A 24,488-nucleotide genomic window follows, 5' to 3' on the forward strand; every position below is an offset into this window, starting at 1 on the left:
CGCCATCTTCTAACTCTGTGACTTCCTCTCTTTCAAGGAACATCATAATGCGAGTCATTAATGCTATGCGGGATTTGTCTTTAACATCTCTTCTCTGTTCGCCTGATATTTCAAGGAAATCACATATCTCTAGTAATTTGTCTTTAGTCAGGGTGTGTAATTCTCCTACTACCTCTTCCTGTAGTTCTTCCAAGGCGCTTGTCATGTTGACAGAACAGGAGGAACTTTTACTGTGCAGGAGTTGACTCTGAATTAGATGGTCCTTACTGTCTCTGATGGTCGATCAATGGCCTCAGTTGACACGTACTTAACCACTAACTTCCAACTTCCCTCGAACAGCAACACTTTCCTCACTGCAGCCTGCCTGAGTTGTTATGTGGAGATTTAGCTGGCTCGGAATTCAGCGACCAGGGTGTGGAAACTGGACATCTGAGCAGCAATCTCAGCGGAGCCTCCAAAAATGTTACGCCCCTGAAAACAGGGGAGAAATAATCACGAGAGTGATACGGTGTTGTATTCTCAAGTCAACATTTAGTTCAATCATTTCACAAAAGTAACACATTACATAACAGAAAACTCATTATACAAATAACACAGCAAAATATCTTATTAACAACACGCACGTTCATTCACAATCGACATAAAATGGCAGCTACTCTCAGTACGATGCTATCCTTCACTTCAACCGAGCAGGGCTAATATTACTCTCTTCAAACTTAACTCTAACTTCCTCAAGACGTTACTAAAACACACCTTAAACACTCTTGACATGTTCGCTAGTTATAACATTTAAATTACTATTTTTATCATCAATAAAATACCTGAAAACAGGGGAGAAATAATCACGAGAGTGATACGGTGTTGTATTCTCAAGTCAACATTTAGTTCAATGAGAAAAAGACCGCGAATTTCCCCAGGAATATGGGTGGAGACCAGAGCAATCGATCTCCGGCTCATAGATTAAAAGCATTTCGTAGATCACATTAACACTTTTAGGCACCACAAAATAAAGTAATCAATATAACGTTTACACATTACTCTCACAATTCGTACCCTTTGACAGATTTGAACTTTAACACAATTATATGAATGTTATCAATCTCTATCAACTAATACTGAATGCATATTTTAACCTTAGATGTTTTAAGATCCTCACATACTATGAACTTACTAATACTTTTCAATGTATAACAGGCTATGAATATGTCCTTTAACCTGGTCATTTATGCTGACATATGGGTTATTTGTGGCTCTACAGACTCAAAAAAACTTTTTTAAAGTAATCCTCAAATAAAGTGAAAATACATTGGAGTATAGTCAGGCTACTGAAGTATAGTATTTAATGCTGAATTTAACTAGCAGTCCCACCTGATAACTCAACATGTAGAAAGCTGTGTAAGCCGACCAGTATCTTTGGGAGGGAGGGAGGGAGGGAGGGAGGGAGGGAAGGAAGGAAGGAAGGAAGGAAGGAAGAAGGAAGGAAGGAAGAAAGGAAGGAAGGAAGGAAGGAAGGAAGGAAGGAAAAAGAGAGGAGGGAAGGAAAAAGAGAGGAGGGAGAGTTAGATCTGAGGCCTAGGCTCATCTTTAGGTCACATTTGAGGGTAAAAAAAAGTATAGGCTTCTGTTTCTACTTCACAGTCCTACCAACTTGCATGAATTGAGAAACAAACTGGATATACTGTACAAAAGGAAAAGGGAAATTGAAGTAGAATAAAATATGTTTCGTTCTTATAATTAACAAGTTATATAACAATAATGACAACGGATGTGTTTCAGGATGAAATGCCTTAACCATGCTTTTCCTCCCCAAAATCGAAGGGATGTTTGTAGCATTACCCACTTCTTAAGGCAGTCACTTTAAATCAGCAATACGGGCACCTGAAATGTTATTCCCGACCTCTCATATCCTAACATATGCATACATTTTTTCCACACAAAAACCCCATGTTGAATGTATTGTCAATATTAAAATACATTTTATGCCCCAATATTCCAGGAGATCTGCAGCTGGCTGGGTGCTCTGTGGAGTAGCTACTCTAGCCTAGTTCCAGAATGGTTTGTGCTGTCTTGACAACTCCTTTGGTTTCATAACCATAGGAGTTGACAAGATAGCACAAACAGATCCGGGACCAGGCTAAAACTGCTCTGGGTCTGAGTCTGGGCCTCTGCACTCCCCTGTGCAGCTGCGTCCATGAGTCAACACGTCTCACCACAGAGAGTATCTAACCCAGCAGGCCATCATGGCCGCACTGCTGGCATTAACACAATATTGGGGCTGACTCGCAATGTGGTCACCGTGTCATCACTCAAAACAGTGCAGGAGTTGTGCAAGAGAGAAAATGGATTGGAGGTGCGGGGGAGGCGATGGTGAATTGTCCTAAAAGGGAAGTTTATCAGGCCTGTTGTGATACACTGTTCAGCTGCCTGCTTATGCAGCAGACATTACTTAAAACATGTCTCTCATTTTTCATTGTCCCCCACGATGAAATCGGGGAGGGGACTGTGGATCTGTCTCTGTCCGTTAGTACGTTAGTTCGTTGGGGAGGCAGGGTAGCCTAGTGGTTAGAGTGTTGGACTTGTAACCGGAAGGTTGCAAGTTCAAGCCCCCGTGCTGACAAGGTACTAATCTGTCGTTCTGCCTCTGAACAGGCACTTAACCCACTGTTCCTAGGCCGTCATTGAAAATAAGAATTTGTTCTTAACTGACTTGCCTAGTTAAATAAAGGTAAAAAAATATTAAAAAACGTGATATCTCAGACAGCACTGGGATGATTTGGTGAAACTTGGGTGAATGATGTGTCCTGCCATAGAGATTCAGCATTTACTAAACTGATTGGCCAGATAGTGGCAAGCGATTGAAAATGTACATTTTGAGAGGTCACGCACTTAACCCCGTTTGATCAAAAGTCATAAGATTTGGTACATAGGTTCCTCTCATCACAAGTAACACATTTGTCTCAGGTCACATAAGGTCCAACATGATGGACTTTTCAACATTTCGAATTTTGTGAAAAGCATTTTAAAAACGCTACCGATCTGCACGAAACTTGATATGTGGCATCTATGGACTAAGGTCGCGCAACGCAATACTTTCCAGACTAGTACCTAAAACAACATGGCCATTATTGACCAATAAACATTCACATGGGCGTGGTCTGGCACACAAATGCATAGAAATCAGTCAAGGGTATTCATATTGTAATGAAATTTCATACACATGTTGCAAACACTGAAGACTTAACATATGCAAGAACATTCATGTTGACCACATGGTGGCACTATAACGGGCACATGTTTATATCTCTTGATCTGTTTGACTCAGAGTGATGAAATTTGGCACACATGCTCAGGGACATGAGTCTAGCTAACCCACGTGATATCTCAGACACCACTGGCACATTTGTTATGAAACTTGAGTGATTTGAGATTACAAAATTACACTGATTGGTCCAAGGGGGGGCTATAGTCATCAACTGTACGTACGTTAGTCACACTCGATATGTCAGACACCATTCCCCTGATTCTGACGAAACTCGGGTGAATGATGGGTCTTGCCATAGAGTGCGACACACCGTGACTGTAAACTCAATATCACTTAGTTAATCGCCTCAACAGGTTTTTAAAGGCATTCCTTGGTGCGGGGGGCCAAAGTATTTACGGTTCCAAACTGTGAGGTTGGGGAAAGTGAGCAAGGGGTCGAGTTGGTCGCGGCTGAGGAGCAGTAAAAATAATCCTGCTGTGTCACGGTTTACAAGCGGGGACCGGGTCTTCTGCAGGTCGCCATTGTTGGTGCAGCTGAGTTAGGACCAGAGCCAGCAGGGCCTGCTGGTGGCTTGATGTGTCAGAGGTTGTGATTGTAAAAACAGGCCAAAGAGGTCCTTTGATGTCACACACCAGCAAATCTGGAAGCCATTTGCTTTTCCACAGTCAGTGATTGCATCCCAAATGACCAAGGCCCATCACAAATAGTGCACTATATAGGGAATAGGGTGCCATTTGGGACGTATTTAGAGAAAGTGGAGGGCTTGATCCCCTCCAGCATCTGCTGCCTGTTTATTTACCCAGCTCACTTAACCCATTAGACAAACTAACCAGGCCTCACCGTTGCGCCACTGTTAGATTGGCCTCTGAGGACAGGATCTGTCATAGGGGCTTTAGACTGTAACAGTTGAAAATACCAAACATAGAAAGACGTAACATATCATAAGCCTTGTTATAAGATATTATTAAGGTTAGAAATCTTTCAACAAGTTATAAAGCATCATACTTTGATGGTTTAAGTAAAGTGTTATTATCTCTAAGAGGAGCATAGACAACACCTATAAAATGTTTCTTTGTAGGTGTACTTTAATTGGATTACATGAAAAGGAACTCTAATAGGCCGTCAGAGCTGTGGTTTTAGTTGTTTTGCATTGCAGCAGCTTTTCATGTGCTGCACAAACAACAGAACATCATTACGTTTTTAATCTCACTTTATAGTATGTGGTGAGAGTTTCACGCTTCACATTCCTATGCATAATCACACTAATATAATCTTTTGTATATACAAAAATGGCAATAGGCCTATTTAAATAAGTACAATGCTGGTAAAGATATGTTGTAATTGTAGTACATAATAAATTGGCAATAGCAGCCTCCAGTATCAAACACTGTTTAATGGAAGCCTCTCCAACATAATCCAGGTAGAATCAGGATTTTCCCAGGGCAACTGTCTAGGCCCCTTGTTTTTTTCAATATTTTTTCAATCTTTACTAATGAGTTAAGCCAGTGTGTCTATGTATGCGGATGACTCAACACTTTACATGTCAGCTACTACAGCGACTGAAATGACTGCAACACTTAACAAAGAGCTGCAGTTAGTTTCAGAATGGGTGGCAAGGAATAAGTAAGCCTTAAATATTTTGAAAACTAAAAGCATTGTATTTGGGACAAATCATTCACTAAACCTTAACCTCAACTAAATCTTGTAATGAACTATGTGGAAATTGAGCAAGTTGAGGTGACTAAACTGCTTGGAGTAACCCTGGACTGTAAACTGTCATGGTCAAAACATGTTGATAGTAGCTAAGATGGGGAGAAGTCTGCCCATAATAAAGTGCTACTCTGCCTTCTTAACAATACTATCAACAAAGCAGGTCCTACAGGCCCTAGTTTGGTCGCACCTGGAATACTGTTCAGTCGTGTGGTCACGTGCCACAAAGATTACAATTGGCTCAGAATTAGGGCAGCACGGCTGGCCCTTAAATGTACACGGATAGTTAACATTAATGATATGCATGTCAGTCTCTCATGGCTCAAAGTGGAGGAGAGATTGACTTCATCATTACGTGTTTTTGCAAGAAGTGTTGACAAGCTGAATGCACTGAGCTGTCTGTTTAACCTACCAGCACACAGCTCGGACACTCATGCATACCCCACAAGTCATACCACCAGAGATCTCTTCACAATCCCCAAATAAAGAACAGACTATGAGAGGCGCATAGTACTACATAGAGCCACAACTACTTGGAACTCTATTCCACATCAGGTAACCGATTCAAGCAGTAAAAACAGATCAAAAGACACCTTAAGGAACAGCGGGGACTGTGAAGAGACACAGGTGCAGACACACGCATACGCACACATGCACTAGCACACAGGCACTAGCACACGCACATTGTAATATTGTTGTATGGTGGTATCATACATTTTGTGTTGCAGATATATGGTGGTGTAACAATGTTATATGATGTACTGTTTTATCTTTTGTTTTATGTGTAATGTAAGTGCCTTAATGTGTTTGGATCCCAGGAAGAGTAGCTGCTGCCAGGGGATCCCCAATAAATACAAAGACAAATGGGGATTAAATAAATTATTATCTAGCCAAGTTCTTCAACTCCTCCACAGAGTTGATCACAGACTAGAGTTTTTTTTAATGAACCTCTGACTCCTTTGAGTCACTAGGCGGCAAAACTTAAAACATGTTCATTCTTAAACCTTTTTAATAAAACGTGAACCAAATACAGACATTTCCTCATTGCTGCTGATCAAGATGGCAGCTCAGCAAGAAGGTGCATGTGCCAATTGAATCTCAACAAGGAAACAGATGGTGGTTGTTTTATTAAAAAGTATGGATTTCAGCAAACAAAGACAGGCACGCAACAACAGAGGACAAACATATGTACACGGTAAGGGTTTAAGAACTTACATGTTTGAAGAGTCAAAGCATATCGACTCCAAGGAGTCTGAGGTTCATTTAGAAAACTCTAGTCTGCGCTCAACTCCATGGAGGAGTTAAGGTACTTGGCTTCACCATATCATGCAAATAATGCTTCAATTTATTAAAATGATACTGACCTATTAAAATAATACAAGTTGTTTATAGTCTATAATATAATTTTGGAGGGCTATGGTTCCTGTTGGACTGTAGCCTAATTGGTCCTTTTGTACAGATTGGTTTGCATGTCCCAAACAACCCATCCCCTTCTGCTGAGCTACAGTGGGCTGGCTATAAGAGCTTACTCAAGCACTCACTGTTAACCATCCGGAAACACCATACTATGAGGATATGTCAAAACACTTTTTTCCTATTCGAGGGGGTATTCCTATGCAAGTTCTGACCTCAACGGCTGTCCATGAGCACATATTAAACTGTAGGCTTATTATCTAAGGAATACTAAATTCATTGTAATTGGGTTATACTTTAGTTTATAATGGCTTTTACAATGCTTCGGCCGGTGGCAACTCACCCCTTCTCCTCCTACCCTCCTGATCTCAACATGATCTCGGACGACGAGGAGAACCGCAGCGAGAGCGACGGCAGCTCTGACCAGAGCTATGAATGCTGTGCCTCTTCAGATAAGTCTTGTCGGCAGCTTTCCCGCATGGTGGGAGTCGGTGGGGTTGTTGTGGTCAAACAGCGCAACACAGCCAACGCCAGGGAGCGAGACCGGACCCAGAGCGTCAACACCGCATTCACCGCGCTCCGGACACTCATACCTACGGAGCCGGTGGACAGAAAGCTCTCCAAAATTGAAACGCTCCGGTTGGCGTCCAGCTACATCTCACACTTGGCCAACGTTCTGGTGCTTGGTGACGGGCGTGAGGATGGGCAGCCGTGCCTGAGTGCAGTGTACCGCGCGCAAGGACATGGAGAGAGGAAGCAACCCAGAACTATCTGTACCTTTTGCTTGAGCAACCAGCGAAAAGGGGTAAGCGTGCATGATAGTGCTATGTCAAGTATGAATTCCAAATATATTTATACTATTTTACATAGTAGACTAGACAAGCAGCATGGCACCCTTGACAGCCTAGTAGTGTACAGTGCCTTCAGAAAGTCTTCACACCCCTTGACGTATTCCAGTTTGTTGTATTACAGCCTGAATTCAAAATGGATTACACAAACAAACTATTCTCACCCATCTACATACAATACCCCATAATGACAAAGTGAAAACATGTTTTTCGAAATGTTTACAATCTTATTGAAAATGAAATACAAAAATATCTCATTTATATAAGTATTCACACCCCTGAGTCAATGTTAGAATCACATTTGGCAGCGATTATAGCTGTCTTCTGGGTAAGTATCTTAGTGCTTTGCACACCTGGATTGTACAATATTTGCACATTATTCTTTTTTAAATGATTCATGATCTGTCAAGTTGGTTGTCGATCATTGCTAGACAGCCATTTTCAAGTCTTGCCATAGATTTTTCATGCCAATTTAAGTAAAAAACTGTAACTAGGCCACTCAGGAACATTCAATTTCGTCTTGGTAAGCAACTCCAGTGAATGTGTTTTAGGTTATTGTCCTGCTAAAATATTAATTTGTCTTCCAGTGTCTATTGGAAAGCAGACTGAACCAAGTTTTCCTCTAGGATTTTGCCTGTGCTTAGCTCTATTCCATTTCTTTTTATCCTAAAAAACTACCAAGTCCTTGCCGATGACAAGCATACATAACATGATACAGCCACCAACATGCTTGAAAATATGAAGAGTGGTACTCAGTGATGTGTTGTGTTGAAATTTGCCCCGGACATAGTACTTTGTATTCAGGACATAAAGTTGATTTCTTTGCCACATTTTTTGCAGTTTTACTTTAGTGACCTTATTGCAAACAGGGTGCATGTTTTTGAATATTTTATTCTGTACAGGCCTCCTTCTTTTGACTCTGACATTTATGTTAGTATTGTGGAGTAATTACAATGTTGTTGTATCCTCAGTTTTCTCCTATCACAGCCATTAAACTCTGTAACTGTTTTAAAGTCACCATTGGCCTCATGGTAAAATCCCAGAGGGGTTTCCATCCTCACCGGCAACTGAGTTAGGAAGGACAGCTATATCTTTGTAGTGACTAGGTGTAATGATACACCATCCAAAGTGTAATTCATTACTTCAACATGGTCAAAGGGATCTCCTTTAAAAAATATATATATGTTATTATAAACTGGGTGGTTTGAGTCCCGAATTTTGATTGGCTGAAAGCCGTGGTATATCGGACCGTATACCATGGGTATGACAAAACATGTATTTTTTTACTGTTATAATTACATTGGTAACCAGTTTATAATAGCAATAAGGCACCTTAGAGGTTTGTGATATATGGCCAATATACCACGGCTAAGGGCTGTTTCCTAGCACTCCTTGTTGCGTCGTGCCTAAGAACAGCTCTTAGCCATGGTATATTGGCAATATACCACACCCCCTCAGGAATTATTGCTTAATTATAGTCTACTTTTGTTGCATTCAATATCCTCTACTAATAGTATCATGTTTAATTAACCCTAGACTTGTTTTGATTGGCCACTTAAAATTAGTATTAGGTTTGTAGTCTAGTTATTCCAGTATATCCAAAGAAATAAATGTCAAACATAGTTAATGTCTCAATGATAATATGGCATAAAAACATTACTAGGACGACAACAAAATACTTTCTTGCCAGGTCACATTAAGATTCTTCATAATAGGTATCCATCAGTTCAGCTTCAATCTGTCAAACATCTTCTTGAGAGAAAACAACCGAATGGCAAATTATCCCATTTGGGACGTCATGTATTTATTCATTTCATTTTCAGTTTGCTAAGATATCCTTTAAATGAAAAACTGAGGAGGGGCCGAGGGGTTGTTGATATCAATTACACATACACAGTCTCAGTGCTTAAAAATCCTTCTTTAACCTGTCTCCTCCCCTTTATCTACCCTGATTGAAGTGGATTTATCAAGTGACATCAATAAGGGATCATAGCTTTCACCTGGATTCACCTGGTCAGTCTATGTCATGGAAGTCATTTTTTGTAAAAAAAAAAAAAAGTGGTTAAATATGTGTTAAACATTTTTTTTTGGGGGGGGGGTTTCCTCATCTTTCTTATTCTGTAATGCTCAGATAAAGTCCAAACACTTCAAAACAAACTTCCTTTAGAATTGTTTTTTGAATATCTGTTTTTCCATGTTATTTAATGCATTTCTATGGGCTAATAGCAGTAAGGCCAAATTCAATGTTTCATCAAATAATTTGTTATAGGCTCTTCTTAAGCCAAAGACAAATATGCATGTAGTATTCATGTTTTGGTCGCAGATGTTTCCAACCACAGAATTTTCAGGACAAAAATCAATTCTAATGTAATTGCAACTTTTTGGCCTAACATGATATTTGTTTTTGCAGGGGAAAGATGGTCGGGGTTGTCTGAAAATGCGTGGAGCCAGTGCACTACGAATGAGCCGAAAATAGACGGCTCTCAGACTTCAAGGATTGTTGAATTCAAGTCAGCACCTCAGGGAAAAAACTCTAGCTAACACACCCACTGTACATATACCGACACATAGGCCAGAATGCCCTCCAACTTTGGGAAAAGACTGTCAAAAAGACGCGTTTCAGGAATTTGTTTGTGTGAGAAAAGGCTACTCCTCTCTGCCGCAATGCTGGTTATGGAAAATGTGATTTTGGAGGAACATTGTCATAAATGACACTTTATTTGGTTGCCTTTTCAACATCATTTTATAAATTTTGCTTTAAAATTCTATTTTTACATAGTTGTCCCTAGTCTTTATTTCAGCCCCTCAATACCAACAATATTGTGGTGTTATTTTGATATAACTTACAAAATGTCTACCAACAAACAGATTTTTTTAAAGATAAAGTATGTCTGGGAATTTCCGATACAGTTTACCTTATTCTTCAGCAATGCTAAGGAATCTTTGCTAAGGAAGTGAGCGAGATCGGGCCTTTCCAAAATGTCTGAGATTGGCCAACCAAAGGCCTTTTGAGCCTAATAAGGATAGGACATGTCAGTGTGTGAGGAAAAACATGAATCACTCTGAAACATCACGCTCTGAATTTGCTCTAAAAAGTTCAAGGGAAAACAGGAAAGGCAACATGAATAGTGTCGGTAGATCTTTTGTCAAGACTAATGATTACTCATGGAAACTATCAAAACGTATGGCACATTGCTGGACCCATGCCCAATATCAGGAAAAGATGGTAAAAGCCAAAGGTAGTGAGTTGAACAATTGGTAACACTTTAGTTAAATCCTGCACTTTAGTTAATGCTTTATAACCTGTTTCTGTAAACACATATAGGAGCCTCTATTAATGTCTTATAATAAGGCTTAAAAATGTCATGTCTCTATCTATGAGTTATTTTTGAGGTTGGTTCAGTTTCAGATTGATTATAAAAAAATTTATCATGGTTTTCGATTTCAGTTTCTAATATAAGTGTTACATTAAATGCACTATGCATTATATGGGTTGAATGCTGTAACACAGAATAACACAATTAATACAAGTCTGCCCATTACTGCGTATCACTTAATTGACCATAATTTATTCAGATGAATTTCATAAAATAATTGTTTTATTTGATGCCTTGATTATTTCAGTCATCATCTTATCTCTATAGAGCAGCTGCCTCTGCAATCTGACAAAATACGATTTTAGTAGTTCTTCAAAGTACATAAGGCATACTTTTATGACTGCTGAATAACTATCAATCGCTTAGATCATGCATTTTCAGGCTCATGAAGCAACTGCTTCCCTCTCGATCTCTCTTCTGTCTCTGTGTCTGTCTCTGTGTCTGTCTCTGTGTCTGTCTCTGTGTCTGTCTCTGTGTCTGTCTCTGTGTCTGCGCCGCACAAGTTTAAATTGATCCAACGTCGGTCAATAATTTGTTTAAAAAACTAAAAATGTTGGTTTAATTGCTCAGCACTACTATATATATCAACATTTCCACTGACTCAAACTCATTATGAGATGATTAAAATACATTATAAAGGGGTCAGTCATGCATTTTCAAGACAAGGTTTACAATGATTATCACATAATGCATTGTCTCTGTTGGCTGAAAGTAAAGTGTTACCAATTGAACAAATAACAGTGTTTGAGTTTCAGATCCATGTCTAGCAATTCGCAAGTCTGCAGTAAAGTGCACTTAGAGTATAAACCATTCAATGGTTTTGGCTTATTGAAGCTGCATTTCAACAGCTGCAGAGGATCCCAGGAAGCATTGAGCTGCAGGGCTTTAACACTGGTGTGTTTGAGTAAATCTTGCTGGTTTTAATGCACATGTGCTATTAATTAGTCACACCTAATATCACCTAGCAGCCTGTGTTGAGCAAAACACAGCTGCTGATATGTTAATGGCGTAAATCACAACTCTCCGGAGCTGGAGAGGTATGGAGGGGTCAGAGAGCTGTGTGTATGTGTGTGTGGGTGCGTGTGTGTGTGTGTGTGTGTGTTGCATGCCTTTGTATGTCTGAGTGTGTCAGTGAGAGAGAGAAAGATAGTTTATAAGAGGTGAGTTATTGTTTTGTAAAGCACCTCTAAACCTGTGTAAGATGAGATTTAGTCATTTCTTTAAGTCCTCTGTCATAAAGCCAACTTGTCATTTCAAATAGACTTATATGATGTATTTTCCTCATAACACACATGCTGTGACATTGTTTGAGTGGTTGGTTACCTCAACTCTGATAATATAAGGCCAATAAAAGAATATCAGTAGCCTGGTTGTCTGTCTGTTAAGCTAACATTCCACTCCTTGTACTCCATGTTATGTGCCGTGGAGTGGAATGTTAGCTAAACAGACTGGCAATCAGGCTACAATATCACAGCTCCCATTACCAGATTTGGAATGTTGTCATGTCTCCACAATTACTACGTTACTGCAAGTGTTACAAAGTGGCATTGTTGTAGTTACAGCCACAACCCATCAATAATGTACAATTAATTGTGCACTTGCATAAAAAGCACCCCCAGTCCCTTCTCCACCTGCTGTCCAACAGACCTGGGTTCAAAAACTATTCAAAATCATTTGACACACTTTAACTGGGCTTGATTGAGCTTGCCTGGCGCAATTGAATCAATAGAATAGTCGCAAAGATGCAAACCCCGTCCACCTGGCACTCCAGGCAGACTAAAGCAAATGCTTTAAAGAATATTAAACATTTCAAAACACTGTCAAAACGGGACTAATTAGAAACTGCTGTTTGACTGAGCTTATTCTGTAACTCTGGGTCTTGGGGCCCACCAGGGCCCATTCAAATGGCTCCCAGAGGCCCCCGAGGCAGGAAGATGTCACGGAGGAACAGGAAGGAAAAGCAGGAACAGCCGACCCGGCAAAGGCCCTCCCTGTGGGGCCAGCAGGTCCTGGGTCAGTGCCAGTCCTGACATCAGCCTGCAGAGCTGGGGTCCAGATGTCCAGCTTCTAATTTTAATTAATGGGTGGGAAAGCCTGGCATTCCATCATGTATTATAGTCCAGAGGAATGTACTGTTTCACAAAGTCCCTAACAGCTGGTAAGGTTATGAGACAAAATGTGTTACACTGTTACAGTACAACAACCTGCAGGCTACTGTAACACCGCCTGGTATGGAGGATGCTGTTGTTACTTACCTTTATTATTAAGTTGACATTTACAGCAACAGCCTGTATGTATGTTGTTGAGAACAGAACATTTGACTGCCATTGAGTTGAGACGGAATAAAAGGAAGATATACACTTTAAAGTAAATTGTCTTGTCAAAGGAGTCCCCATGCAGCACTTACTCAATTCCTGTCCAGCCACATGCTAGACATTTGCTGAGGGAACCATGGGACAAATAGGGTTAATATTGTGATACAGTTCCCTCCACCATGCTTCGACCAAAACAAACCCTTTTTGTGCCTTATCTCACACAATCCACAATCCCCCCGTTCAACCTAAAGCTTCCTGTCCAACCTGCATGTCAGAAGAGCTAATCGCCTTCAGACACGCACTGCAGCCCTTTCATGAGACAGGGCCTTGGATACAATGCTTCTGATTTTTTATGATGTCATGATCCTTTTTTTCCGTGGAAGAGGGATGGGAGTGTGGGGAGCAACTGAATCCAGCCAAGCAGGCCTAACCAGAGCCAGACAGAGGGAGGGAAACAGTGTGTGTGTGTGTGTGTGTGTGTGTGCGTGTGTGTGCGCGTGCCTGCATGGGTGGGTGTGTGTGTGCGCCAGCGTGGGTGTGCGTGTACTGTAGGAGCGATACTGTTGACACACTCTCCACCCGGTGGACACACTGGGGGCTATTGTTTCCCTACAGTACGCAAAGGGAGGAAGTGAAGGAATGCCCTGAGACATTAGCCTAGAGACAATGTCAGTCTGCTGGGGCCAGGGCCGGGCCTTGATTGCTGTGTTTCCCTGGCTCCCGCTCCTGCCGCTGGGCGGGGTCCTTAATGCTGAGGTGAAAAGGCGGCTAATTCCGAGCCCGATTTCTCCCATCAAAATAATAAAACAATATGAGTGCGCAAGCAGCCCTTCAGGAGGAAAGAGGCTTCCATCCTTAGTAACCATCCATCAGGGCGTAATAGTTCATTATTGTTTTGAGCAGGAGCATGGGGTCACTGGGGGTCAAGCTTGTATAATATCAGAAACTGTATGCACAAAACACTCTCAGAGTAGCACTGCAGATCTAGGATCAGGTCCTCTCTGTCCATGTCATCTTATTCATTATGATATATAATATATATATATATCCTAGATCAGCACTTTTAGGAGCTTTATGGATACGGCCTTGACGTCTATCTACCATAAACACAATCCTATGAGTCCTCTGTAAGTTAAATGAATAACTCAGGGCATGGAATGCTTGTCTTGTTTAGCATTCTCTCGCTCTCTCTCTCTTGTAAACATTACTTGTACCTATCTAATGGTTTCATCACCACAAATGTGTAACTCTGTGCTTGTTGAGGCAAAATCTTACAGTATGTAAATCACCCACTCTAGAAATGTATTAAACTACTTGCCATACCCTCAATGACCAACTATTTTCTGGATGTCCTAACCTCGACATGAGATGATCTAAATGACTTAAAGGAATGAGTTCTCAATATGTAAGTTGCGGTCTAAGTCTATTTTGTTTTCACTCAAGACGGCTGACACTTTCACACCTTTCTCCAATGTTTGTGAGTGTGTGCATTTTATTTCTGTTTTTACAGTAGATTGGAAACCTTTCTGGCGAACTGAGTGTAGACGACTAGATGTCTGAAACTTAAAAGGTGGTCCATATTTCATTTCGAAAACCAGGAGCAATTGTTAGGAGGATATCCTCAATCAAGGACCCACAGAGCGCAATGAATAGCCTCACTAACAGAAGCACACTGACCCATAACCTCTGGGACCGACATGTAAACGTTAGGCTACCTACATTGGAAAGAGAGGAGCTCCTCCCTAAAATAAAAAATAAAAACATAATCTGGGATACTTTCTGTTTGTTGTTTGTAAAAATGGTCATTTTACCGTATCCAGTCAAACCCCTAGATGCATATCTGAAACATCTGCAAGGCCTGGGTGACATTTCATATGGATCCAGTCTAGCCTAACCCTTTTGAAGTGGGAAGTGGCAAGCAAGACTGAAAGTAGACAGCAACACAACCCGCATTTACAACTGTGTGCGAACACAGGTTCAGTAGGCGTAAAATAGCCTTTCTGTAACTCACAGTGAGAACTTTCACAGATGCAAGTTACATATCGCCCCCTTGGGTTGAAAAATAGATATGGAGTGGGGTGTATTTGTTTTATGCTTTTATTCATTTCTCTTTAAATTCATTAACATTTGACTGTTGTCTGTTAGATGTCCAGATGCCTCTTAAAATACAGTTGAAGTCGGAAGTTTACATACACCTTAGCCAAATACATTTAAACTCAGTTTTTCACAATTCCTGACATTTAATCCTAGTAAAAGTTGCCTGTTTTAGGTCCGTTAAGATCAGCACTTTATTTTAAGAATGTGAAATGCCAGAATAATAGTAGAGAGTGATTTATTTCAGCTTTTATTTCTTTCATCACATTCCCAGTGGGTCAGAAGTTTACATACACTCAATTAGTATTTGGTAGCATTGCCTTTGAACTGTTTAACTTGGGTCAAATGTTTTGGGTAGCCTTCCACAAGCTTCCCACAATAAGTTGGGTGAATTTTGGCCCAATTTTGGCTCCTGACAGAGCTGGTGTAACTGAGTCAGGTTTGTAGGCCTCCTTGCTCGCACACACTTTTTCAGTTCTGCATACAAATGTTCTATAGGATTGAGGTCAGGGCTTTGTGATAGCCACTCCAATACCTTGACTTTGTTGTCCTTAAGCCATTTTGCCACAACTTTGGAAGTATGCTTGGGGTCATTGTCCATTTGGGAGGCCCATTTGCGAGACTTGTGGAGGTCTTCAATTTTTTTTCTGATGTCTTGGCTGATTTATTTTGATGTTCCCATGATGTCAAGCAAAGATGCACTGAATATGAAGGTAGGCCTTGAAATACATCCACAGGTACACCTCCAATTGACTCAACTGATGTCAATTAGCCTATCAGAAGCTTCTAAAGCCATGACATAATTTTCTGGAATTTTCCAAGCTGTTTATTAAAGCCAGAGTCAACTTAGTGTATGTAAACTTCTGACCCACTGGAATTGTGATACAGTGAATTATAAGTGAAATAATCTGTCTGTAAACAGTTGTTGGAAAAATAACTTGTGTCATGCACAAAGTAGTGGTTAAAACCGAGTTTTAATGACTCCAACCTAAGTGTATGTAAACTTCCGACTTCAACTGTATCTGGGTAGTTGCCATGTGGCCAAAACAAAAGTGAAAAAATAACTTCCTCCAAAATGATTGTCAAAACATAGTTACAATAAACTGTCTAAACAACTCAAAATGTTATGTGGCCACTTTACATTTTTTTGTTCATATCCTATTTAAATGAACCATTTAATGCATTAGTACCTTGCATTTGGCCTCTGGTATGACATTACAATTAATGTTATATATATATATATATATATATATATATATATATATAGAAAGGTTTGATTATGCCAAAATAGACAAGAACATTTTATTTGTTATTTAGATACTTCTGTCTTACTTCTGTCTTTAAATCAATAATCATATTTCCTTGTTTAATGACGATAACCAAGTGTCTATTACATTTTTGGTAAGATTCACAGTATTTTCACGAAACCTAGACAAAAAGCAATTATCTTACTTGTGTATTATTATAATGTTACCTGTCCAAGACAACACCTTTTTTCCTTTAATTTATTGGCGTCACCCTGTAGGACTTTGTGAATAAAGTAACTCTCCCTATAATTTCAATGCATTTTTTAAACAAAATTGCTAAATAAAAAGGTGCGTGAACTACGTTTACCCTCCACAGCACCACACATTTCTACTGTATATAAAACACTAGTTATAAGCACTAGTTATGGGTAGTTAGTAATGAGATTCGTGGGGGGACAGGTAGCAGGAAAATACACTCACCTACCTGGCACAATACATTATTATTTTTTATTTTTTTACCTTTATTTAACTAGGCAAGTCAGTTAAAAACACATTCTTATTTTCAATGACGGCCTAGGAACAGTGGGTTAAATGCCTGTTCAGGGGCAGAACGACAGATTAGTACCTTGTCAGCTCGGGGGTTTGAACTTGCAACCTTTCGGTTACTAGTCCAACGCTCTAACCACTAGGCTACCCTGCCAACCCATTATTAGTACTCATGCACACAGACCTCCAGTGTCATCAGAAACAAACAGCAAACACATTCATAATAATAAATAATACATAATACACTTTTCAGGACACCCACAGTCTCAGCCAACTTTATTGCTTCAGTCAAACTGTATTTCAATCTTTCAGTCTTTCAGTTGACACAGACGCTTCAGTTTGTGCCTGTATCAGTATTATCCTCTCCCCACAGAGAGAGGGAGTCTATGAAAGAGAAGTAGGGGAAGAGAGCATGAGAGACAAATAGTCTATCAATGTTGTTCCTTTTTCCGATGATAACGTTATTACCTGCAGTATGGTGTCTCTTAAGTTTATCTAATCAAAGTGCAACAATAGAATCTGGGTCAGAGGAATGTAATACATACAAACAGTTATACATCTTAAAAACAGAGAGACGTACTTGGCAGCAGAGAACTGGAAGGAAAGGCGGCAAAAGGAAGAATTGGCTTTGGGGGTGATCAGTGAGATATACCTGCTGGAGTGCGTGCTATGGGTGGGTGCTGCTTTGGTGAGCTTAGATAAGGCGGGGCTTTACCTAGCAGAGACTTGTAGATGACCTGGAGCCAGTGGGTTTGGCGATGATTATGTAGCGAGGGCCAGCCAGCTAGAGCGTACAGGTTGCAGTGGTGGGTAGTATATGAGACTTTGGTGACAAAACGGATGGCACTGTGATCGACTGCATCCAATTTGTTGAGTAGAGTGTTGGAAGCTATTTTTGTAAATGACATCGCCCAAGTCGAGGATCGGTAGGATGTTCAGTTTTACGAGGGTATGTTTGGCAGCATGTGTGAAGGATGCTTTGTTGCAAAATAAGAAGCCGATTCATGATTTAATTTTGGATTGTCCACATATTCTAAGTCAGAACCGTCCAGAGTAGTGATGCTGGAAGGGCAGGCAGGTGTGGGCAGCAATCTGTTGAAGAGCATGCATTTAGTTTTACTTGCATTTAAGAGCAGTTGGAGGCCACGGAAGGAGAGTTGTATGACGTTGAAGTTCATCTGGAGGTTAGTTAACACAGTGTCCAAAGAAGGGCCAGAGGTATACATTTATATTTATATTTAAGTCATTTTTGTATACAGAATGGTGTCGTCTGCGTAGAGGTGGATCAGAGAATCACCAGCAGCAAGAGTGACATCATTGATGTATACAGAGAAGAGAGTCCTTGGAAAGGCAGGGTAGGATAGATATACTGTGGGTCTGTAGCAGTTTGGGTCTAGAGTGTCTCCCCCTTTGAAGAGGGGGATGACATCGGCAGCTTTCCAATCTTTGGGAATCTCAGACGATACGAAAGAGAGGTTGAACAGGCTAGTGATAAGGGTTGCAACAATTTCAGCAGATCATTAGGTTGAACAGGCTAGTGATAAGGTTGCAACAATTTCAGCAGATCATTTTAGAAAGAGAGGGTCCAGATTGTCTAGCCCAGCTGATTTTTAGGGGTCCAGATTTTGCAGCTCTTTCAGAACATCAGCTATCTGGATTTGGGTGAAGGAGAAATGGAGAGGCTTGGGCGAGTTGTTGTGGGGAGTGTAGGGCTGTTAATCGGGGTAGGGGTAGCCAGGTGGAAAGCATGGCCAGCCATAGAAAAATGCTTATTGAAACTCTCAATTATCGTGGATTTATAGGTGGTGACAGTGTTTCCTAGCCTCAGTGCAGTGGGCAGCTGGGAGGAGGGGCTCTTATTCTCAATGGACTTTACAGTGTCCCAGAACGTTTTAGAGTTTGTGCTACAGGATGCAAATTTCTGCTTGAAAAAGCTAGCCTTTGCTTTCCTAACTGCCTGTGTATATTGGTTCCTAACTTCACTGAAAAGTTGCAGATGACGGGGGCTATTCGATGCTAATGCAGAACGCCACAGGATGTTTTTGTGCTGGTTAAGGGCAGCAGGTCTGGAGAGAACCAAGGGATATATCTGTTCTTAGTTCTAAATTTTTTTAATGGGGCATGCTTATTTAAAATGGTGATGAAGGCACTTTTAAAGAATACCCAGGTATCCTCTACTGACGGGATGAGGTCAATATCCTTCCAGGATACCCGGGCCAGGTCGATTAGAAAGGCCTTCTCGCTGAAGTGTTTTAGGGAGCGTTTGACAGTGAATAGAGGTAGTCGTTTGACCGCAGACCCATTACGGATGCAGGCAATGAGGCAGTGATCGCTGAGATCTTGGTTGAAAACATCAGAGGTGTATTTGGAGGGCAAGTTGGTCAGGATGATATCTATGAGGGTTCCCGTGTTTACGGATTTGGGGTTGTACCTGGTGGGTTCATTGGTCATTTGTGTGAGATTGAGGGCATCAAGCTTAGATTGTAGGATGGCTGGGGTGTAAAGCATGTCCCAGTTTAAGTCACCTAGCGGCACGAGCTCTGAAGATAGATGGGGGGCAATCAATTCACATATGGTGTCCAGGGCACAGCTGGGGACAGAGGGTGGTCGATAGCAGGCGGAAACGGTGGGAGACTTGTTTCTGAAAAGGTGGATTTAAAAAAATAGAAGCTCGAATTGTTTGGGTACAGACCTGGATAGTAAGACAGAACTCTGCAGGTTATCTCTGCAGTAGATTGCAACACCACCCCCTTTGGCAGTTCGATCTTGTCGAAAATGTTATAGTTAGGGATGGAAATTTAAGTTTTTTTGTGGTCTTCCTAAGCCAGGATTCAGACACGGCTAGGACATCCGGGTTGGCAGAGTGTGCTAAAGCAGTGAATAAAACAAACTTAGGGAGGAGGCTTCTAATGTTAACATGCATGAAACCAAGGCTTTTACATCATGACATATTGGAGCCCTGTGTGAGGAATCTAAGAAAAAACTAGGCCTTACTGTTGAATTCAGTCCATGTGAAATGTGTAGCAAAATACGTTATACACAAATAGCGATGTAGGCAGGACAAAGTGGAGTGGCGTGTGTGTGGTTCCTTTTCATCCAGATACTAGTAGGGAGAGATTGACTCTTGTGTTGTATATCAGATGAAAGGTCAATGTGTAGGGAGGTCAGAAACCTGACCGTGTGGTTCAAGGACAACAACCTCTCCCTCAATGTGATCAAGACAAAAGAGATGATTGTGGACAACAGGAAAAAGAGGACCGAGCACGCCTCCATTCTCATCGATGTGGCTGCAGTGGAGCAGGTTGAGAGCTTCAAGTTCCTTGGTGTCCACATCACCAACACACTAACATGGTCCAAGCACACCAAGACAGTCGTGATGAGGGCACGACAAAACCTATTCCCCCTCAGGAGACTGAAAAGATTTGGCACGAGTCCTCAGATCCTCAAAAAGTTCTACAGCTGCACCATCGAGAGCATCCTGACTGGTTGCATCACTGCCTGGTATGGTAATTGCTCGGCCTCCGACCGCAAGGCACTACAGAGGGTAGTGCGAACGGCCCAGTAAATTACTGGGGCCAAGCTTCCTGCCATCCAGGACCTCTATACCAGGCTGTGTCAGAGGAAGGCCCTAAAAATGGTCAAAGAATCCAGCCACCCTAGTCATAGACTGTTCTCTCTACTACCGCACGGCAAGCGATACCGGAGTGCCAAGTCTACGTACAAGAGGCTTCTAAACAGCTTTTACCTCCAAGCCATAAGACTCCTGAACATCTAATCAAATTACACACCGCTGCTACTCTATTGTTATCATCTATGCATAGTCACTTTAATAACTCTACCTACATGTACATATTACCTCAACTAACCGGTGCCCCCGCACATTGACTCTGTACCGGTAGACCCTGTATATAGTCTCAATATTGTTATTTTACTGCTGCTCTTAATGACTTGTTACTTTTATTTCTTATTGTTATACACATTTTTTAAAGTAAGCATTCCATTGTAAGGTCTACTCTAGAGGCGGAAGAAACACACACATATTTAGGAGAGGTTGCTGGCTAGCGGAGTAATAACCTAATAACCAGACAAGCAGTCGAAACATTGGATATTAGGTTATTAAATTATTGCATCTGAGCTCCTAGTGTGCGGCTCACCTGTTGTATTCGGCGCATGTGACTAATAAAATTAGATTTGAAACCCCTACTCCCTTTCTCTCCCGCTTTCTTACTCCCCCTTTTATTTGTACCACTATGCTCCATACTTGCTTCACTCTTCTCCATCACTATCTCCTACCATCTCTGACCTAGTCACCGCGCAGCCGTGCCAAACCGCCGCCACGCAGAGTAAAATTGGATTGTTTGTTTATCAACGATTGATACCGGAGCTCCGATCAGTATCTAGCTATCAGATTATGTCGCCTTTAAATAAATAATGATGTGTCTAATTGAACACATTTTTCAAGTAGCAAAGACATAGAAGTTGCTTATGTGGAAGAACTTACTGACATTGTCAAAATCTAATGACTGCACCTTTCTTCTGTCTTTTTTGTCTTCTATTATATCACTTTGAAGGTGCATGCTGCCACCTATTATGCTGGAGTGTGAGATCAATGTCTGCCTAATTCTATAGTACTAAGAAAAGAAAAGAAATAAAATAAATCCCTAATAACTTCTACCCCCACCCCCCCAAAAAAACTCCCAAGCCCCCCAATCCATTAAACTTGATCTTGTTCATGCTGAAACAATCCACCCGTAGGATTATTCAGCATGTCAACAACCATTGACAGTAACATCTGTTAACCCCAATAACTGTTTTGCCATATCCACTATCACCTTCAACCTGGCATTTCTGCCTACCACAACCCGAGTAGTGTTGATAACCTTACCAATGAAAGCTATGAAGTTAACTTTATTGACTATCAGGGTCCTTTGACATAGCACATTCATGATCGCCAGATTCCCGAACAAGTCTCGAAACCATGCCAGAATCAGCAGAAGCACCAGGTCCACTTAGTACAGGAAAAGCCATGGAAGCTCCATCAGTCCGCACTGTAGTTCCACCAATCTATCTTACAACCTCTGCATATGATACATCATGACTGATTCTATACTGAACAAAATGAAACGCAACATGCAACAATTTCAAAGATTTTACTGAGTTACAGTTCATAGAAGGAAATCAGTTAATTGAAATAAATTCATTAGGCCCTAATCTATGAATTTCACATGACTGGGCAGGGGTGCAACCATGGGTGGGACTTGGAGGGCATAGGCCCACCCACTGGCAGCCAGGCCCAGCCAATCAGAATAAGTTTTGCCCCACAAAAGTGCTTTATTACAGACAGAAATTACACCTCACGTGGGCTGAGTGGTGGTCTGCGGTTGTGAGGCCGGTTGGACATACTGGAAACTTCTCTAAAATGACATTGGAAGCAGTTTATGGTAGAACATTCAATTCTCTGGCAACAGCTCTGGTGGACAAGCAATTGCACGCTCCCTCAAAACTTGAGACATCTGTAGCAATGTGTTATGACAAAACTGCACATTTTAAAGTGGCCTTCTATTGTCCCCAGCACAAAGTGCACCTGTGTAATGATTATGCTGTTTAATCATCTTCTTGATATGCCACACATGTCAGGAGGATGGATTATCTTGGCAAAGGAGAAATGGTCACGAACAAGGATGTAAACAAATTTGTGCACAACATTTGAGAGCAATCAGCTTTTTGTGTGTATGGAACAGTGACGATTTCAGCATTGTAAATCTTAGTGGGGCAAACCAAAAACATTTTTGGGGATGCATGCCTGCAAAGCCACTACATATCACAACGCTAAACAATAGATCAATTGCACTATAACAGTGACAAATGCTGCCTACAATCTGCCTATATAAAGCTGTCCCAACACCTTACCACTGCTACACCTGGCTATCAGCAGAGCCTTGTCTGGCAGTGAAACAGTTCATTCAGCCTCATTTACCACCTTTAAAAAAACTGCTGATATGGCTGACTTGCTAAAACAAATGTGGTTTCTACTGACAATTGAGATGTACAAACTATGGCTTAAGAGAGGCTATCATACCCTGATCTGTTTCACCTGTCCTTGTGATTGTCTCTACCCCCTCCAGGTGTTGCTGATTTTCCCCAGTGTATTTATCCCTGTGTTTCTGGCCTCTCTCTGCCAGTTCGTCTTGTATGTTTTTCCAAGTCAACCGGCGGTTTTCCCGTTCTCCTGCTTTTTGTTATTCTCTTTTTTCTAGTCCTCCTGGTTATGACCCTTGCCTATTTCTGGACTCTGTACCCGCCTGTCTGCCATTCTGTACTTCCTGGACTCTGATCTGGTTTTGACCTTTTGCCTGTCCACGACCATTCTCTTGACTACTCCTTTTGGATTAATAAACATTGTAAGACTCAAACCATCTGCATCTGGGTCTCGCCTTATGTCATGATAGAGGCAATTTAGATGAAGACATTAATGAGCGAGCTAGGACGGGCGTAGTCAAATAATTATTTGCAGTGGTGGAAAAGTGTACCCAATTGTCATACTTGAGTAAAAGTATAGATACCTTAATAGAAAGTCAAGTAAAAGTCAGCCAGTAAAATACTACTTCAGTAAAAGTCAAAGTATTTGGTTTTAAATATACTTAAGTATCAAAAGGTAAATGTAATTGCTAAAATATACTTAAGTATCAAAAGTAAAAGTATAAATCCCTTAATTCCTTATTTTAAGCAAAGCAGATGGCACCAATTTATGGATAGCCAGGGGGACACTCCAACACTCAGATTATTTACAAAAGATGCATTTGTGTTTAGTGAGTCCGCCAACAGAGGCAGTAGGGATGACCACGTGTTCTCTTGATAAGTGTGTGAATTTGACTATTTTCCTGTCCTGCTAAGCATTTCTTTAGGAATGTAGTGAAGTAAAAGTAAAAGTAGTCAAAAATATAAATAAAGTAAAGTAAAGATAACCAAAAAAACTACTTAAGTAGTACTTTAAAGTATTTTTTACTTAAGTACTTTACACCACTGATTATTTGTTCAGCACTTTTAAACTGTACAGCGACAGAATTCAGAACATGGGCCATTCATAAAGTATTCTCCCTGTACACTAAGTCTGAACCGTAGGATAAATAAAAGGGGCATATAAGCTCTTAAAATATTCAATGATGATATTTCTCTAAAACAGGCTACAGGCTACATGTGCACCACCAAGTCAGAACAGTAGGCTAAGTTATGAGAGGAAAAGGGACCAAATTATTAGGGTCATGCACATGGGCTACTAACAGCTTACTATACAACATACACTTACTATTACTTTCTTAGCTACAGTATACACATCTCCCTGGCATATTACATCCTTTATGCATCAGCATACAATACATTTTTGGACTCACTTGAACAGGAAGGTGGTGCAGCAGTCCTTCGTGGGCAAATTTGGTCAAAGTCTGGCATTCTCTGGATTTATGGTGCTTTCAAGACGAATGGGAACTTGGAAAGAAACAAGGCTGAATCATGACGTCAGTGATCTACAGGTCGGAGCTCTAGAAAGAGGCCCGAGTTCCCGACTTGGAACACCGAGCTTGATGACCGTTCAAAACTTATTTTCCCAGTCGGAGCTTGTTTTTTTCCCCCAGAGTTTCCAGTTGTCTTGAACTCACTGAAGTCTGAGATTTCCCAGT

The 24,488-nt window shown here is 41.0% G+C and overlaps 1 protein-coding gene across 1 annotated transcript; it reads left to right on the forward strand.

The window, feature by feature from the left end:
- The first annotated feature begins 6,201 nt into the window (after window positions 1–6,201).
- Window positions 6,202–10,007, forward strand: LOC115142821 (transcription factor 15-like). Its single transcript, XM_029682584.2, has 2 exons — window positions 6,202–7,190; window positions 9,644–10,007. The coding sequence occupies exons 1-2, from the start codon at window positions 6,693–6,695 to the stop codon at window positions 9,707–9,709; spliced, it is 564 nt and encodes a 187-aa protein (XP_029538444.1). The 5' UTR covers window positions 6,202–6,692; the 3' UTR covers window positions 9,710–10,007.
- The last annotated feature ends 14,481 nt before the right edge of the window (window positions 10,008–24,488 follow it).

Source organism: Oncorhynchus nerka, linkage group LG15 (genome assembly GCF_034236695.1).
Source record: "Oncorhynchus nerka isolate Pitt River linkage group LG15, Oner_Uvic_2.0, whole genome shotgun sequence".
Taxonomy (NCBI): Eukaryota; Metazoa; Chordata; class Actinopteri; order Salmoniformes; family Salmonidae; genus Oncorhynchus; species Oncorhynchus nerka.

Bases quoted from the DNA above. Each gene is read 5' to 3' on its own strand.
- LOC115142821 (XM_029682584.2), top strand. From the start codon at position 6,693: ATGGCTTTTACAATGCTTCGGCCGGTGGCAACTCACCCCTTCTCCTCC. The intron at 7,191-9,643 runs GTAAGCGTGCAT...TTGTTTTTGCAG, and splicing joins TGAGCAACCAGCGAAAAGGG to GGGAAAGATGGTCGGGGTTG.